Raw genomic sequence first — 19,275 nt, forward strand, 5'->3', positions numbered from 1 at the left:
AAATGTTACTATTGACTAAAGAACCCCCCTAAAGATCAAATTAAAATATAACCACAGCCACTCCAGTTTCCCCAATTGATACTTCTGATCCAGAACCAACCAAACAAATATAACAATGCACGTATGCATATGGGGGTTTGGAGATAACAAGGACATCTCTCTAACAAATCAAGACCCCTACTCTCATGAGATCCCATGAGACATCAAAAGTTTAACTAAGTCGATTTTTACATATGGGTTGGCAGTGTACACACATTGAGCCGTATTGGAGGGAGGTCCTACAGACAATCAAACAAGCTACAGGATGAAAACTTGAGGTTACCCCTCGTGAAGACTTCTGGGCCAGTCAAAAGAAAGCTAAGTTGTAGATTCCTGAGTCTGGGACTGGTACTTTGTTGCAATTAAATAGATGAACGTGAACCCACAGGGACACGGGGAATGGCTGCGGGATATGATGGAGTAGGCTACTGCAGATGAGGTCAGAATAAAACACGTTAGAGAAGATGAGAAGATAGAAGATGATCTGAGAGCGTGGAGACAGATGTACAGAGGCTTACAGACTGGGGCAGTAACACTGTTCCCGGAAGGCACAGATGAATAACATACTGTTACAAGACATGACACATGCACTTTTCCGAGATATGTTCTAGGGTGGCCATGAGAATCATTCGTGGCCTTTATCTAAACTAAATTGTTATTGTTTAAGTTTAGACACCTGAGTGCCGCCTGAGAGGAGTCGGGTGGGGGAGGGGAAGGGAAGGTGATTCGAGTTAGTAAATTCTAGTAAATTCTAGATGACAAATAATGGCATATTTCTGCGAGATACATGATGTAACCAACTATTAATATTGGAAAATGAATAAAATGTTTTTAAAAAAAGTGTAAGTAAGCTGATGTAAACATCTATGAAACATCAAGGGTAAATAACGGTAACGAGGTACACAACAGTTTGCCTCCATGTCCAGAAGAAACAAAAAAGACCTTTTTCAACAACTAACCTCATCTTTCGTCTTCCGCTTCACTAATAAAACTCTCCCAAGTATAACAAAACTCAAGGGAAAGGCAAGACAATGATTCTCGAAATCTATCAATCTCACCAGTGTCGTACTTTACAATTTGGGACCGCGTAGGAGGCAGGGCCCTACCCCTGTCTATCCCGGTATTAGCGAACCGCGAATGGTCAATGCGGTATGTACAAGTGCTTTGTGTAACGTTTTAGCTATGAATGCACTATGTATACGTTATTATACATCACTACATGGGTTCCATCTTAGAGCGGTGGCCATCTTATGGTTGCCCTCACATAGGCTACATATCATGAAGCAAATCCGGGCCTTTTAGAGCACATGTGCCTTCCTTTGACTTCTCTGTGACGCTGCCCCAGGTCAGTCCGGTCCCACGAGCTCCCCGTCCTTCGGCCACCTGTGATTAGCATCAGGGCTTGACACACCATAAAGCCTTTTCATCCTACATGAGCCTCCAGCTAATCTCTTTCACACCTGACTGTTCCTGCTTTATGGCTTGTTTTCCAAACAGGAGATGCTCGTGTTTATTGGGGCCTATTGATATCTGATGTGGGATCTGAGCCTTGCTGGGTAAATAATTGTGTGCTGGCTTAACTGGAATGTGGGATGGTCATCATGACTCTGCCTTTTCGTTTGAAATGTATACATATGAATGACCATGCCATAAACCAAGGAATGTGTGCCTGAAGCATGATATTTTGTATTTAAGGAGAAGCCCGTTTCTGTGACTTTTAGCAGTCTCCTGAGAACATACACGCTGTTGTACTTCTAGGATACCTGTAATTGGTCTGCAGCCAATAAACTGATCTTTGACTTCACCAAGAAGACTCTGTGTTTCTGTAGGTCTGAAACAGGAAGAACCCGAAGTCATAGGGTGTGTTCCCCTGCACCGCTGGGCTTAAAATTCCCAGTACTTCACCAGCCCTGGGAACAACCTTTGTATGATAATGTGCAGCACATTAAATGATGCAATTACAGGCCCTGCACTTTCAATCACACACAATTGAGTAGAAATACTTCAGGCAACAGCCTCATGTGGTCTGCTCTCAATGCAAAAGTGGTGTAGTTGGTTGATATATTAGAAAATAAACAGGTTTCCCCAAACCTAAACTAAATTAATGCACTTGTAGCCCACTGATTGACACCTTTGCTGCTCCCAAGACTTTAAAAACTACAATTTAAGACTGAAGAAGAGTTTTGGAATGACAAACTCCAAAGCTGATGCACTGATTCAAAAAACAATCTTCCACAAACATAATTAAAAACTGAATTCTCCACTCCACTCCACTAACGAGTATACAGTTTTGTACAAAATTACGTGTCCAAACACCTTGATATATATATATATAGTGAGAGACGTCCTAGAGGAGGAGTTGCAGTCATATACAGACACTCAATCCAATACAGATGTCCCATAATTGAGAACTATTTTAGGTTTGAATGCTTGGGAATGGAACACTGTACTTCTGATACAAATCCATTCAAGATCTATATTATCTCCCACCTACAGGGAGACAACCAAACTTTAGTTGAACAATTAATGGAGCTCATCACCAAACAATCTCTCTCATCTACCAATAACATCTTTATAGGATCTTTATAGGAGATTTAAACCACCACTTGAAGGACCTAATGGACTCTCAGGCAACTCAACTAAGCTCCTTTTTAAGTAACTATGATTTGGTACACCCGTCAAAAGGATCAACTTTTGACCTTCTGATTATTAAGAAAGGTGCTCTATCGCTTGAATTCATAGAACCAGATCTGACTCCTACCACATCCTTTTCTAGTTTACCATTGAAAGGCCTATAACCAAAGACCAAATCTATCGACCAAAACTGTGGATTAGAAACACTAAACATATCAATGTCAATATATTTGTCTCAAATAAAAGATTACAACTCGAACCCCTGAAAGAGGTCCAATCAATATCCTTCTTGACAAATGGTTACAACAAAGCTATGGACAATACAATAGATGAAATTGCACATATGAAACTTAGAGACAAAAACACTAAACAATAACAAGATAAATGAAAGGAGTAACCACTCTGGATCAGATAAAAGAAAGTGAAGGCAAAATAAACCATGAATCTGGCTCTACTTTGCAAAACAAGCATCATCCTTGATGCAAAGGTCCCTTTGTACAGAGCTTAATTAGACCAAGCAAGAAACCACACGAGAAGACTATTTGAAGTTATCAAGCAACAAATCACCCCTACCCCTAAAAGGGACTTCAACATATTAAATGAGATATGCAGAGAGTTATCAGACTTCTTTGTAGATATGATTAAAAGGACAAACAGTCAGCGTCTTTTGGTTCAACTGACTGCCAAAACTTCTACCCTATCCCAAAGACCAATACATTTTGGTGCAAGTTCAGAGAAGTCGATTGAAGCAAACCTATCAAGAAAAGAGTTAGCGTGAAACCAGCCACACACTTTGTGTCAATTCGATCACCTCCACTTAATAAGAAATCACCAGACGCATCTTCCCTTATTGAATGCGGTTGATCCTCTTTTCTCAGGCCTAGAAAATTGAACACCACAGGCCACAGTCTGCTCTTAGGGCCTCTACCGTTGGAAGCCGCAGTTTACAGTCTAAAGCCAAGGGCAGAGGACTATGTGGGCATGGCACTGCCTTTTGCTACACACTATGCGAAAGGAACCTGCCACCAAAAACTGCTTCAGATGTAAAACAGAACAGCACAACAGGCGGTGATTGCAGAGTGTCAATCGGCTATTTGCTGTTCCTACTGCCCCTGTGCCTGCTTAGAACACCCTTTGCCCATGTACAACAATCTCTGGGTACAAGCATTATCCTTAGTCATTCCCGACGTATAGCCTTCAGATCCAGAGTATCAGTCGTTCCCTGGGCCCAATCCTGCCATCAGCCGTTCCCTGGGCCCAATCCTGCCATCAGTCGTTCCCTGGGCCCAATCCTGCCATCAGTCTTCCCTGGGCCCAACCCTGCAATCAATCGTTCCCTGGGCCCAATCCTGCCATCAGTCGTTTCCTGGGCCCAATACTCCCACCAGTCATTTCCTGTGCCCAATCCTGCCACCAGTCATTCCCTGGGCCCAATTCTGTCATCAGTCGTTCCCTGGGCCCAATCCTGTCATCAGTCGTTTCCGGGGCCCAATCCTGCCACCAGTCGTTCCCTGGGCCTAATCCTGCCACCAGTTGTTCCCTGGGCCCAATCCTGCCATCAGTCGTTCCCTGGGCCCAATCCTGCCATCAGTCGTTTCCTGGGCCCAATCCTCCCGCCAGTCGTTTCCTGGGCCCAATCCTGCCATCAGCCGGTCCCTGGGCCCAATCCTGCCATCAGTCGTTCCCTGGGCCCAATCCTGCCATCAGTCTTCCCTGGGCCCAACCCTGCAATCAATCGTTCCCTGGGCCCAATCCTGTCATCAATCGTACCCACAATGCTTTTTGAAAAAGTCGCCGCCCCTGGAAATGATTTCATTGCACAATTAGAATGTGAAACAACTTCATGAATGAAAATTAATGGATTTCATGTCTTTAACTTCATGATTTACTAGCTTTACAAAGCAGTTGACAGCTGCACTTTTAGTAAACAGGATAAACTGTGAAAACAACTGACCTTTCTAATTTTACCTAAAAACGGGACTCATTTAATTGAAACGCAGGATGTTTGCAGTTCACACTGCTGCCAATTAATACAGCTAATGACGCACGCTAGCTACTGTTGGCACTTACCACACTGGGAGCCAAAAATATTGTCACATTGTTGTAACAAGACATATCCGCCTGGAAAATAAAATAATGCGTCGTGAAAAACATTATTCGTACACTAGCAGTTCTGCAGATATCTAATTAATTATATACTTTCAATGAAAATAGTGCCCTTTTTTATAATGAAGAGAATTGTTGAACACCACATGTATCTTTATATATTGACTGGTCTGCAAAAATGTTCTTACTATACTTAGGTGCAAAGCCAACACAACACGCGTTTTCTACCTATTGTATAGGATCAAATCTTATGATTTATTGAACAAACCTAGGAAACAATACGCTCTATGGTTGAAAAAATCATTCCTCAAACGTAGGAGCAGCAGTCCCAACGCAGTCTGTGATGCACACACTGCGCATGTGCACTGCCCGTCCCCAGTAGCCTACCCAGCTCGTGGACAAGATCACCTAGGCGGGTGGTTAAGAGGTAAGCAGAATTGCCGCTCTACTAGGTACACAATGCACATTCTGTTGACGTCAGAAGGCCAATTGGCATCTACCACGATGTAAGTGTTTCCGGTCATAATTAAGGGTGAGGCGTGTTTTTGTCGGTAAATATGATATCTACAGTCGTGCAAAGGCCCTAGACAGTGCTTAATGGCGGGTGAAACAAGCATTTGCAATGCAATAGGTCTCGCAATTGCGCGAGTTTGAGCTATTGGTATTGTAAATGATAATGCTATTGACATTGTAAATTGACTATGCCTTTTATTTATGCTTTAAAAACTTAAAAGGAATTGTCATTTACAATGGCAATAGCTCAAACTCGCGAAATGCGAGCCCTATTGCATTACAAATGCTTGATTTACTTTGTCACCACGTTCCGTCACGGCAGAGCGTTACATACTGCACGCTGACACCTGATTGATCTGTGGCATTACAGTGACTGGATGCTGTGATCTCATATCAGGGCACAGAGAGGCAGTGGATAGCTACTTACTGGAGGAGATGCTCAGCTGGGGACCGGGGGATGGCATGATGTGTCTTGTGTCTATTGATGCGCCCGGCCTCAGCCCTTCTTAAGTACAGTTGGCCTGGGTGCGGTAGATCATTGTATTGCCCAGATTGGCTTTAATAATTCAGCCCTGCTGCATATCTAAAGAGAGGTCTATCATCGCCTCAGGTTCAAACGGGCAGTGTAGTGCCCTCTGCATCAAGGGGCTGGCACAGAAAGGTGTACGTCCTCTTTCACTTCTGGAAAGGGGGGGCTCTTGGCCCCCCCGCCTGCATGGCGGTGCGGCGACCTCCCCAGTCCTTCCAGATTTCTCGGTGGTGGGGCGTGTCCACTGGGGCGCGCCCTGCCACCGATTGGCTGCCACCGTGACCCGGATGTCGTTAATCGACGTCCGGGTCGGAGGGGGGCGGGCCACTGTGGGATAAAGAGGCGGGGAGCGCCCAGGTGACCCCCTTGTTGCCTGGACGCTCCCCCATATCGGACGTGCCCCGGCGTTCGGGGCTTTAATTTTCTCTTTTGTTTTCTTCCCCCCTTGCAGGTGCGTCGAGCACGGACGGCGCGGTGAGGCTTCGGAGCTTCCAATCCCGCGGTTGGTAGAGCGGAGGACGGTAGTGGCGCAGATTTCTAATCCGGCTCGGACGAATTGAATAATAAGGGCGAGGGTCAGTGCGTCGAGGGTCCAAGATTGCGTACAGAGGTACTATCGAGGCAGCGGGTTGAGGCGGCTGCCAGCGCCAGCTGAGCGGATTTCCCGCACACTCTCGGGGGGGCTATTGGGGGGGTCTGAACCACGAGGAGAAGCGCGCTCGTGTGCTGTGGACAATACGGTAGGGGAAAACGAAGAAAAGCGCGGGCATTCTGTATTGGAGTTTTGTTTGGCAGGGAACAGGTGTGGTTTGGCGGCAAAACCGGGGTTCGAATCCTGGCCTTGACTCATAACAGAAAGTGAATTTCCTTTGTTTAGCCTTGTACTCCATGCTATTATAAGTTGTGTGACTGCTACGGTGGGGGGAACAGCTAAGGGCGGTGGAGGGGTGGTTAAAGAAGGTCCAAGCTTGCACATACGTTTTTAATCTTATACAGTTTGCTTTCACCAACTGCTTGTGAGATTGCTGAGGTAGGGGCAACAGCCAAGGACAGTGGGGGGGAAGTTAAAGTTCAAGCTACATACCTTGTCTAAACGTGGTGCAGTCCGCTTTCACCAGCTGTTTGTATTTAACACTAGCATGTATTAATGCATTCTCTATTTTAGGCACGTTAACGCTGCACTCCTGTATTTCACGTAGCGAGCGGAGTGGTGGACATCAGTGTGGTCGCGGGCGAAATTCCGGCTGAGAGTGCGCCGGATCTTTGAACGGTAAGAGGAGAGCGGGGGGCTCGCATTGCATTGCTTCTGGTAGCCGCCGGGTGGGTCTACGTTAGAGTTTACTCACCCCTGACAAACCGGATAAGCCGGGGCGTTGCGGTTACGGTTGCATGGTGCTTACAGCCCCCTGTATATCCTCCATCTGGTGAAGGTAATAAGCGTACTTACGCCTGTATTGGGGTATTAGTGTAGGGCGGTGCACCCAAGTCATGCCGGGGTCGATGTGTGGTGAAGGGGGGTCCAGGATGGAGGCTATGATGCAGGCCATGATGCAGGAGATGAACAGCATTAATAGGAGATTGAGTAAAGTGGATGAATTGGAGGCCCGCATGAATGAAAGGTTTACTGATCCCCCAGCCCCTTCAGGCAGGCCTGCGCGGCAGCGGAAGGCACCCTTGCCAAGAGGGGATTTTGCTAGCCCGCCCAAGACGTCTAAGGCCAAGAAGCGCAGGTGCAGTGCCCCAGCCCCAGTAGTACCGGTTTCGATTCCACCCGCACCCGCGGTTCCGGTAGCCCTTATACCTGTGCCGGTAGTCCCGGCGCCCGTTACACCGGCTCCTGCCATGCCGCCGGCGCTACTTCCTGTGGGGCCTGCTTCCCCGCCCGTGGTACCGATCCCAGTGCCGGGCCTGCCGCCGCCGGTCACTCCGTTGCCTGCCATACCAGTGCCACCGGCCATGCCCCCTGGGGCGCCCGTAGTCCCAGCAGATAACCCGGACTCGGTCCCGCCTGAATTGGTATCCCAAATAGCGGCTTTATTGCCGTGGCTACAAAAGGGGGGCGTGTTACCAGCGTCATCAGATCATGCTGCTGAAGCAGCGCAGTTGGTAGAAAAGATTAAATCAGCAGCGGCGGCTAATAGAGCTGCGGTTCCCCCCTCTCCTTCACTTACAGGTTCCAGCCCCGCCCAACCGAAGGCAGATGGTGGTCAACCGGCCCGGACGCAAGAAAATGGTAAGGAGGTGGCCCTGCCTCTCTTGGGTGATGGGTCATTGCCCTCTAGGAGTGAGAATTTGGCACAACATGTGTCCCAGGCAACGAAAGAATTGATTTGGGCGGGAAAATATATTTAAATTTTTTCATTGCTACTGGATCACAGGGAAATGGAACAGGCAAAGACACTAAAGGAGTGGATGTATCCAAGTGAATGGAGGGCACAGTGTGCTAGATTTAGGGTAGAGGAAACTTTGCTCAATTGGGTTAGGGCTTTCGCAGTATTCACGACCATCATGGCCGAACGGCCTCCTAATGTGCAGGCGCCATTGGCTTGCTACCAGAGTAGGATTGTGGGGTGGAGCGAGCAGTACCCGGGGGATGCCTGGAAGGAGTATGATGTCAATTTCAGGAAAGCTAAGGAATTTGACACATCATTGACATGGGACAAGGTTGACTCTGTGTCATGGCATAGGCAGTTCTCAGGGAGCTCTGCCCCACTGCAGTCCTCCAGTGCGGTCAGGGGGTACTCCACCAGACCTCAACACCCATTTCGGGCGGCCCAGGGGAGCGAGATCCCGGGTAGGGGTAGGGGGGGGTCTGAGAGAAAAGGGGTGTGTTGGGATTTTAATAAGCGCACCTGCACGAGGGCCCCTGGCACCTGTAAATTCAGACATGCATGTTCAGTCTGCGGTCACCCCTCCCACCCCGAGTCATCTTGCAGGTCTAAGCAGGGCAACCACAGTCAGAGGGGGAGGGGGAAGCCAGTGTAGTTCAGATATTCTGGATATCCCAACCCCTATAGATGTTTTGGCAATGATCCCTTGGTTGAATAGGTACACGAATCACACAGCGGCCACTCTACTGCAGGAAGGTTTTTCTCAAGGTTTTAGGATCCCGGCAGGGGGGTACACAGGTAGGGCGCATTGCAGGAATCAACTGTCGGTGCAACATAACCCCGCAGTGGTGGCTGCTAAGATTAGCAAGGAACTGTTCCTGGGTAGGATAGCTGGCCCTTTCCAGAAGGTGCCTGTCCCCGATTTTGTGTGTTCTCCACTAGGGGTAGTACCCAAAAAAGAGAAAGGGGAGTTCAGATTGATCCACAACCTGTCGGCACCTAGAGGTGCGTCACTGAATGATGCGATTGATGAGGGGATTTGTAGTGTAAAGTATGCCTCATTTGACCAGGCAGTTGACTTATTGCGGGCGCTGGGGCCAGGGGCATTGATGGCAAAATCAGACATAGAATCTGCCTTCCGCCTCCTCCCAGTCCATCCTCTGGACCACCATCTCTTAGGTTTCACTTTCGATGGCAAGTTCTATATGGATAAATGTATGCCCATGGGCTGTTCCATCTCATCTGCTTACTTTGAGGCGTTTAGCTCATTTTTGGAATGGGTCATGAGAGAGGTGACGGGCCACCGGCAGGTTCTGCATTATCTGGACGATTTCCTTTTCCTAGGTGCGGCGGGATCTCAGGAGTGTGCTTGGGCGTTGCAGGAATTTTGTGTGCTCATGCGGGCTTTTGGGGTCCCGCTAGCGCCGGGGAAGACGGTTGGCCCGTCCACCTGTTTGGAATTCCTTGGTATCGAAATTGATTCAGTGGAAGGATGCTTCAGGTTACCCATGGCCAAGGTATCTAGCTTTAGAGCAGCCCTACGTCAATGCCTACGCAAAGACAAGGTTACATTGCAACAGCTACAGGAGGTGGTGGGGCAATTGAATTTTGCGCTTCGGGTCATCCCAATGGCACGCCCTTTTTCACGCTCTATTGCCCAAGCTATGAAAGGGCTACGGGAGAAACATCACCGCACGAGGTTGTCATCTGAGGTTCGCCAGGATATGCTTATTTGGATGGCATTCCTGGAGGATTTTAATGGCAGAGTAGTGTGGGCAGGTCCTCCCTCCACATCAGCGGAATTGGGCTTATGGACGGACACTGCTGGGAGTACCGGCTTTGGCGCCATCCTGGGTACCAGGTGGGTCGCCCAGCGGTGGCCAGCAGAATGGAGGACACGGGGACTGACCACCAATATTGGCTTTCTGGAACTCTTCCCGATATGGGTAGCATTGATGGTCTGGCCGGAACACTTATGCAATCAATTCGTGGTGTTCTGGTCGGATAACATGACGGTTGTGGAATGCATAAACCAGCAGGGGGCACGCTGTCCATTCATACTCCGCTTACTGAAGGAGATTGTGTTGCAATGCTTAAAATGGAATGTGGTTTTCAGAGCCAAGCATGTCCCTGGCATCCTCAACAATGCAGCTGACTCCCTTTCTCGCTTTAAAATACAGGTTTTCAGGGAACATCTTCCTGCAGCAGAACCCCAGCCGGCGCAATTCCCGGCAGTACTTTGGCAGATTGTTGCCCCAGATTACAGGACCTCGTGGTTGCTAGCTTAGCCCCCAGGACCAAGACAGCTTACGAAGGGGCGTTTTTGTCTTACCGGGCTTTTTTGGGGCAGGAATGGGAGGTTAGGTGGGCCCAGGAGGACAGCTTTGCAGCTTACCTAGAATCGATGCACAGGGAAGGGCGCTCAGTGGCGACTGCGAACAGACATAGGGCGGCGGTCTCCTTCTTCGCGCAGGGTAAGGGCATGCGAGATCCCACTAACACCTTTCTGGTGCGCAAGACCTTGAGGGGTTGGCGCCGTTTACAGGGTTACCGGGGCGATAGGAGAAGGCCCATTGGACTGGCACGGCTGACGGCCTTATTGGGGGCGCTGCACAGTGTCTGTAGCTCCCAGTGGGAGGTTATTTTGTTCAAGGCGGCATTTTCCCTGGCCTTCTATGGGGCTTTGAGGGTTGGGGAGTTAGTTGCTGGGTCAAAAGCTGATAGAGTGGGCGGAATACGGTGGGCCGGTGTGGAGATCAGGGAGGACGTTATGAGAATAACAATTAAGAGATCGAAAACTGATCAGGACTCTCGGGGTCACACCATAGTGCTCCACCGGGCGCGGGCCAACCCTTGCTGCCCGGTTTCTCACGTGGAGGCTTTCTGCAGGCAGCGGGAGGGCACGGCGGGGGACACACTGCTGTGTCACGCCGATGGTACACCATTGACCAGGTACCAGTTTAGGCGAGTCTTGGAGCTAACGGTCCGACTGGCAGGTTTCGATCCAAGGGAATTCGGCACCCACTCATTTAGGATTGGGGCAGCAACTGAGGCAGTGGCGAGGGGTCTCTCAGTGGAGAATGTGAAGAAACTGGGGAGATGGTCGTCCGAACGTTACAAGAGTTATGTACGAATTGACATGTTGTGACAGGATGGTGCTCACGCCCGGTATGTTTCTGGTTTTTTGCAGTTTCTCAAACCTGTCACGCAGGGGAGGAACTCGCCACCGGGCGCCAACGACCGACATCGGCACAGCACGGAGGACACAAGAAATTGGTGACTTGGATTGTGGGCCACTCTTATGTTAGGCGTGCGGAACATGTTTTTCTTTCAGGAGACCGTAGGACGAGTGCAGCGCAAAAGGGGTTTGATATCTCATTTTTCGGGAGGGGGGGTTTATGCCTCAGCCAGTTTCGGAATTTTTTCCAGGGACTCTTAGCTCAGCAGCGGCCCCCCCCCGTCAGTGGTGATACTTCACCTGGGGGAGAATGATTTGGCAAAATTGGGGAGGCGCGTGCTTATTGAGGAGATCATTTCCACTGCGGGGTGGGTGGCCAGGGCTTGCCCGGGTTCCACAGTAGTTTGGTCTCAACTTATCCCTCGGTGGCAGTGGCGAGGGGGGGTCTCGGTCAGGGCGTTGAATCACTCGGTACGGAGGGTCAACACACAGTTGGACAAATTATTTCGGACCCCCCAGTTGCAGACGATTCCACATGGGTGTATCTGGGGCGAGCATTTTTACTTGAGGGACGGGGTGCACTTGACGGAGGCAGCGAACGTCTTGTGGTCTAATAATGTCTGGGCCTGGTTGGAGGGATTTGCAAAGTAAGCGCGCTCCTGGTTTAGGTCTAGGTAAAGGGGGAGGCCAGATCGTCGGTTAACAATGCTGGCCTGTGGCGGTAAGGTCATGACCGGTGAGCAACTATTTGAAGGTCTGAGGGGGCGGGCATCATCCTACGGAGGTGCCCGCCCAGGGGGAGGGGCCATTGGCCCCTCCTAGAACTTCAGGGGCAAGGTAACTGGTGCTTCAAAGGGGCGCGGGTTGGGGAGTCACGCTTTCCTTAGGCTGGTAGCCACCCCGCGCGCGCATACTCATGACGTCACCGGATGGCGCAGAGTAAGGGCCCTCCTTTAGTGGGTAAATGAAGTTCACGGCGTGGACCGGGTAATTACCGGGCCCGGCTGCGCAGGCGCACACCTGTAGGGGAGGCGCAGCTAGTAGGACCTGACACCGGTTAGCGACCTTGCCATATGGCCCAGAAATGTTAGTATACAAAAATGCAGAGGAGGATGTTAGACTCGGTTAGGAAACAATCTGTATTAGAGTCTTTGTTAAGAATAGTCACTCACACCTGTTGACAATAATGTATCTAATGTCCTGCTGATTTTTGTATAACTGTTTATCATGCAAATTATAAAATTTATTGTTTTTTAACTTAATAAATACGGCCGGGGGGGTCTCGCGACCTCCCGCCTTCCAAAGATACCACGTCTATGTTCTGTGTCCGGGGGTGGTGAGGTCATAGGGGGAGGGCGGTAGCCAGTCACTGACCATGTGGAAAGGGGGGGCTCTTGGCCCCCCCGCCTGCATGGCGGTGCGGCGACCTCCCCCGTCCTTCCGGATTTCTCGGTGGTGGGGCGTGTCCACTGGGGCGCGCCCTGCCACCGATTGGCTGCCACCGGGACCCGGATGTCGTTAATCGACGTCCGGGTCGGAGGGGAGGGGGGCGGGCCACTGTGGGATAAAGAGGCGGGGAGCGCCCAGGTGACCCCCTTGTTGCCTGGACGCTCCCCCATATCGGACGTGCCCCGGCGTCCGGGGCTTTAATTTTCCCCACCCACCATCCCTGGAGTACGCGGTTGATGCCTTACTAGTCCGACTAGCGGGCATTTGGCGCGGTAAACTGTTCTGAAATGTTAGTTTCTGATGAGGTTTTCTTTTAGGACTTTTTCTCCCATTGTAGTGATCAATACTGTATCGTGAGGTTATGTTCTTGTTTATGCTTTCTCGTAGGCCTTTTTCCCCAAGGTAGTGAATGATACTGTATTATGTGTAACTGGTGCAGTCGTGTTTAGGCCTTTCTTTCCCTTGTAGCTTTATGGTGTTATACATGATGTGTGATTTTAGTCAGTGTAGTTGTCCTTTAGAATTTTCTCCCATAGGTCGTCGTATTTATTAGGTATGGGGCATGCGGTAAGGTCATGACCGGTGAGCAACTATTTGAAGGTCTGAGGGGGCGGGCATCATCCTACGGAGGTGCCCGCCCAGGGGGAGGGGCCATTGGCCCCTCCTAGAACTTCAGGGGCAAGGTAACTGGTGCTTCAAAGGGGCGCGGGTTGGGGAGTCACGCTTTCCTTAGGCTGGTAGCCACCCCGCGCGCGCATACTCATGACGTCACCGGATGGCGCAGAGTAAGGGCCCTCCTTTAGTGGGTAAATGAAGTTCACGGCATGGACCGGGTAATTACCGGGCCCGGCTGCGCAGGCGCACACCTGTAGGGGAGGCGCAGCTAGTAGGACCTGACACCGGTTAGCGACCTTGCCATATGGCCCAGAAATGTTAGTATACAAAAATGCAGAGGAGGATGTTAGACTCGGTTAGGAAACAATCTGTATTAGAGTCTTTGTTAAGGATAGTCACTCACACCTGTTGACAATAATGTATCTAATGTCCTGCTGATTTTTGTATAACTGTTTATCATGCAAATTATAAAATGTATTGTTTTTTAACTTAATAAATACGGCCGGGGGGTCTCGCGACCTCCCGCCTTCCAAAGATACCACGTCTATGTTCTGTGTCCGGGGGTGGTGAGGTCATAGGGGGAGGGCGGTAGCCAGTCACTGACCATGTGCACGTGCAGCGAGGGGCATTAATCACTGTGTAAGGCGCCACACACAGAACCACACACAAAAAATGCAATGTGTTGTCGCCTGGGTGAGGAAGAGTCGCAAATAGCGCTTCTGCAGAGCCTAGAGGCCCAGCGCTGCGTTGGAGTGATAGGTGAGAGGGGGAAGAGAGAGATGCAGCCTGTTTCCTCCTCTGCTTCCCACCCTCTTCTGTTGAATCTACTCCAAATTTCGCTGGTGCGTTTTATCTGGTGACAAAGTAATTTAAATACCACAATGCGGATGGTCTTTTCCGTCGCCACTTTTTAATGGAGGGGTGGTGGGGGCGGGGGGGGGGACAGATTGTGAGCATCACGTACCAATGGAAGATTCCTTTAGAGGTGGGATAGGCACAGGCCATTGCTAACACTCTGAAGACCTGTGTGCTGTTACTGTGCTTCTAGGGTCTCTGAACTCAGTGTGAGTGAGTGGGCGCCAAACTTCCCCCCTTCACTCCCCCACGTAACTAACAACTACTCACTGCAGTTAATGGGTGTACTCACTGACTGGGGGGGGGTCGTCCGTGTGGCCGAGAGGAGCTTTCCCCGTGATCATCTCTGCTTTTGACCGTGAGGAACCTGAGAAGTGCTGTGTGCCTACAGTCACTGCTGCCGGCCCATGATCTGCATGATCAGCTGTGAGGAAGTATCACCGCCACTGGCCCGAGTTACGTGCTGCGATCGTGACCCTCGTGGGGGCCAGCAGCGTGATCGCCAAGGTGCAAGGAGTGTACCTTTGCCTGCAGCGTTGCTGCGATCGTGACCCTCGTGGGGGGGGGGGGGCAACCGCGTGATCATAGAGGCGCCCGGAGTGCGCCTTGCCCAGCAGCACTATTGTGATCGTGTGTCTGAGTACCCCTTCCACAAAAGTGTGTACCTATATGAAATAGCAGTAACAGCAAGCAGGTGTGTTCAGTGTTGCCAGATTTTTAGACCCGTCCCAAGCCCAATGCAGCTGAAATACAAGCCCAAAATAAGCCCAATCAGACCAGTTCCAGACCAAAAACCAGCCCAAATTAGCAAGTGTCCAATTAAGCGCAAATCGACATCAGAACCAATTTTAACGACAAATATACATTCTATTCAATATACAGATGGTGGGAGGGTGTTAACTGGGCACCTGCCTTAATGCTACTCATTTTTAAGACCAGTTCTCCCTGTGACTTTGTCATGTGAAACAGGCACTGCTCAGAATACAATAGTAGAAAACAAAGAATAAGCAAGGCATAAACAGTGTTCTGTGCAATCTACAGCTCCCTCTAAATTGGATTTTTAATAAAGTCTGTAAAACTCAGTGTCATTATTCATTACGCATTAAAAAGCTACATTGAAAAAAATGTTTTTCTTCATATTCTGGGAGATGCGTTATTGGGCCTGGGCTCAGGTGGTCCATGTCAATTACAATAGGGGCATGGCGAAGGGAACAAATTCTTTATTTGACACCGAGTAACTTTTGCCTATCGTCCTGTGCTGCGTGGATATTTCCATTTCTGTTCAGCATTTGAGAAAAGTTTGTTTATTCTCATTCACCTTTCCTGACTACTGCAACTGCTTATCAGATCAGGCAGTGACACAAGGAGTAGGTAATCGAATGTATTACTATTTGTTTTCAAAAATCTGCACAAGCCCAGCAAGGCACATACTTTGCATATGCTTCATTTAAATTGTTTTTATCATTAACATGGCCATGGATGCAAGGCAACAATAAAATGTCCAGCGAACTGGTGATTAATGATCCTGCTGGAGAGCAGCCCTTTGCCTGTGTGTAGTTTTGAAATGCAGATAGGCTGTATTTTATTTGGATAGCTCAGTGGGTTACTGCCTTTGTCACAGAGATTCTTGTGTTACTTGCAGTTCAGAAATTACAATCCTACCATAGGACAGTGACCTATGAACTGTCATCAAAGAGCTGCATACAAACATGGATGGTATAGTTATAACTTTTTTTTGTGTTACTATATAGTTAGAAATTCCCCAGTCTTTCATTATTTTAATGTTGCTCAAATGAGTTTGGGCCGATATACATTTTTATTAGTAAAGCCAACCCCCAACCACTGGGTATGCTTTAAATCCTGAGTTTGTGCTTTCCCAGCCCAAACCCTCTCAAAATATACTGCCCAACAGTATGGATGACATTTAATTCCTACACCTTGTAATCCTCATTGACTATGTGACATTCCCTATAGACTGAATGACATACTTGTATGATTCATTGTCTCTGTATATTGTGTGTGACACCCTACACTGATATGAATAGCGCTATACAACAAATGAAATGCATATGATAGGGGGCTACACACAGAGACATGAAGGAGGTTGGTAGCAATGGTATCTGCTGAAAAAGAGGTCATTGATGAGGCGCCAAAAAAGACTTTCGCACTAGCGCGCCGCTAAAACACGACTGTGTGTCATGATGTCAGTCGGGCACCGGTGGTGGGTGGCTGGCAGACTGGACACTAACGCGTACGCGTCGCTGCCTGGCAGGCTGGCACTGCTGGCAGCAGCAGCAGGGCAGGCACGGTGGCAGTGACTGGGCCTGGCCGCTGGCGGGGCTGGACTCTGAGTGAGTGGGGCTGGACTCAGTGACTGGGGGGGGGGCCGCTGGAGTGACTGGGGCTGAGCCTGGGGCTGGAGTAGTGACTGGGGCTGGAGGCTGAGCTGGAGCGAGGTGGGCCTGGGGCCAGGGCCTGGGCCCGGGCCGCTGGGCCTGGGCCTGTGCCCGGGTGGCTGGGCCTGGGCCTGGGGCCTGGGCGGCTGGGCCTGCTGATGATGGTGAGTGCAGTGCTCTCGGAGTCGGAGTCAGGTCGTCGTCGACGTTAGTTACTCGTCTGGACTCCTGTGACTTCTCTCTCCTCCTCAGTCTCACTCTCAGACTCTCTCACGTCTTCACTGCCTGGCCTGCGGGCTGCGGCCCTGCGCGCACGCCGCTACTGCAGCACAGTCTTGTTGGGGTGACTGGTTCAGAGAGAGTCAGTCTACTCAGTCTCGAGCTCAGTCAAGTGAAGTTCAACAGCAGTCAGCATGCAAATCGCCGCCGCCGAAAAAAAACCGTGCTCACGTCAGCCCCCGCATTATATGGGAACCGCGGGGGCTGACCTAAAATTAATTCCCAGGGCCGTCATTGGTAGCGTTTTCGCGCGCTACAACATGACGGCCCTGGAGACCCCCCACATTGGCTAATTATTTGCCACGGACACCACGAGGGGTATGGTAAAGTTAGGTGGTGCCTGCAGCTTAGCCTGCGTGGTCCGGGGGGGGGGGGCTGACGTCACGTCCGTAGAGTGTGTGTGCACTGTGCTGCTATGCAGAACACAACACTCAGACAGACAAGTTAAGTTGGTGTGGCACGTGACAGGCCCGGCAACAGGCAGCACCAGCAACAATGTAACAATAGTAGTCAAGTCAAGTCAACTACTTAGCCAATGGCAATGGCACCTGCAACATTGACCAATGACTGTTGCGTTGCCTGGCTTGGAATCGTTGTTCAAGTTTGAGTTGCTATGCTACCTGCTCACGTGCAGTGCTGCCTCGGTAGGGGCCTAGGGGTGTGTGTCGGCTTCAATCACTGGGCTATGTAATGCTTGCTCTGACTGCTGGCATGGCTGGGGCTGGGCCGCGGCGCTGGGCGGGGCTAACTTTGATTGACCGCCGGCGCGCAGACAGTTTAGGCAAGGGCCGGCAGAGGGCCAGAGAGGCATGCAATGAATGATGCTGCTGCAATGCGCAGGTGCGAATGATTGCTTAATAGAGTGCTTTAAGTGCTTGTGAATGTGCAATCGTCTGGTGGGCGTGGGCGCCCGCCCCAGGCCAGTATTTCCCGCACAACGTCTCAAATCCAGCCCAAAAAGTAGCCCCCCGCCAGGCATGGGTTTTTCCCGCACAACTGGGGAAAAAGTAGCCCAATTGTGCGGGAAATAGACCAATCTGGCAACCTTGGGTGTGTTGCCAAAAGTGGAGATTATGCCCAGGTTCTGGGCATGCAGCTGGCTCGCTCTGATCCCGATCATGGTGAGTCCAGACTCCAGCCTCAAAGATCCCCCCCTTCTCATCTCATTGGCTCTCTGGTTCACCCATTCAAACAGTAAGCCCAATGAGAAGAGGAGGCGGGACAAAGCACGAGTGAGGCGCTGCGTGTTTTTGCCTTCACTACTTCTCTGTACTGTGGCATGTCACTCCTTGGCTTCTTATGTACGCCGGCCTGCTCTGTGTCAGTGCTCAGCGAGGTACGTGGGAGGTAACTGGTGACAAGATGCTCACCAATGAATGACACTGTGAGTGGGAGTAAGTGGGCATGTGTGAATGAGTGAACCGTGTCAATGATCAGACCTTACAGCCGGACTCAAGTGGCCGTCAAAGAATGAACGATCGCTTTTTCGTTGCTATAACAACGAAAGCATCGCAAGATGGTGTCGGGCTGTCCACAGTCCGCCGGACACGCGCATGCTGTCTGCTATGGACAGATGGCGAGAGCAGCCATGTTTTTCATGCAGACGCATGCATGCGAGTGCTCCGCAGAATCGAGCGCATGTGCTGCTTTTGCTAGGCGAGACCTAAAAAGTGGGGCGCTGGGTGTATGGCACCATCTAATAGGTGAATGGGGGAGTGTCATCAATAAAAGCATAAGTTATCAAGGAACCTTTGTAAAACGTGTGCCCAATCTAAATAAGGGTGTCCTAAAAGACGTGGAGAAATAATATCTTGTGTTTTGGTCAACTACAGCTTTTTTATTGATATTAATACTTTTAACATTAATATGTTAATACCTTATTAATTCTGGAAATAGACACAATATTTCTGGAAAGTAACAATCAATTTCAAGTATATATTGCTCTTTAATCAGGGCCTTAAGCAATAGCATACTTGGCAGGATACATGCATAAAGTTTATCTTTTCACTAGTAAACATATTTCAGCAGATAGGGCCCCCCACTCTTGTGCAGTCATCACTAATACCCCCCCTACAATACTGTGGCAAACCATACACAGTCACGTCCTTCCACGCATTCCCAACATACTTATCACATTGGTCACTGCTCTAGGGTAACCAACTTTACATTACCCCTTTACAAGAGCAGAGACACTGAGCGCAGAGGTATCAGATGGCATCTGAGTAGAGGAGAGCAGGTTTTTGAGTTTTTATTTTATAACACCCTCCTGAAAAACATCTCTAGTCTTTTTATAAAAATAGACATGGCCCTGCATTGAGTTTGAGCCAACAAAAGAGAGAGGGGGACCGAGGA

At 49.8% G+C, this 19,275-nt stretch overlaps 1 protein-coding gene across 4 annotated transcripts in view; it reads right to left on the reverse strand.

Annotated features, from left to right (window-relative positions):
* Nucleotides 1–19,275, reverse strand: part of LOC146865345 (ATP synthase subunit C lysine N-methyltransferase-like) — a 262,764-nt gene that overhangs the window by 54,083 nt on the left and 189,406 nt on the right. For 2 of the 4 annotated variants that reach the window (XM_085631422.1, XM_085631409.1), the window contains one exon: nucleotides 4,744–4,794. The exons of the other annotated variants lie outside the window; for them this stretch is intronic. In XM_085631422.1, coding sequence (XP_085487548.1) covers nucleotides 4,744–4,794 — 51 coding nt within the window. The remainder of the gene's footprint in view (nucleotides 1–4,743; nucleotides 4,795–19,275) is intronic. 4 annotated transcript variants of the gene reach the window in all.

This window comes from Triturus cristatus, chromosome 2_1 (genome assembly GCF_964204655.1).
Source record: "Triturus cristatus chromosome 2_1, aTriCri1.1, whole genome shotgun sequence".
NCBI classification, from domain to species: Eukaryota; Metazoa; Chordata; class Amphibia; order Caudata; family Salamandridae; genus Triturus; species Triturus cristatus.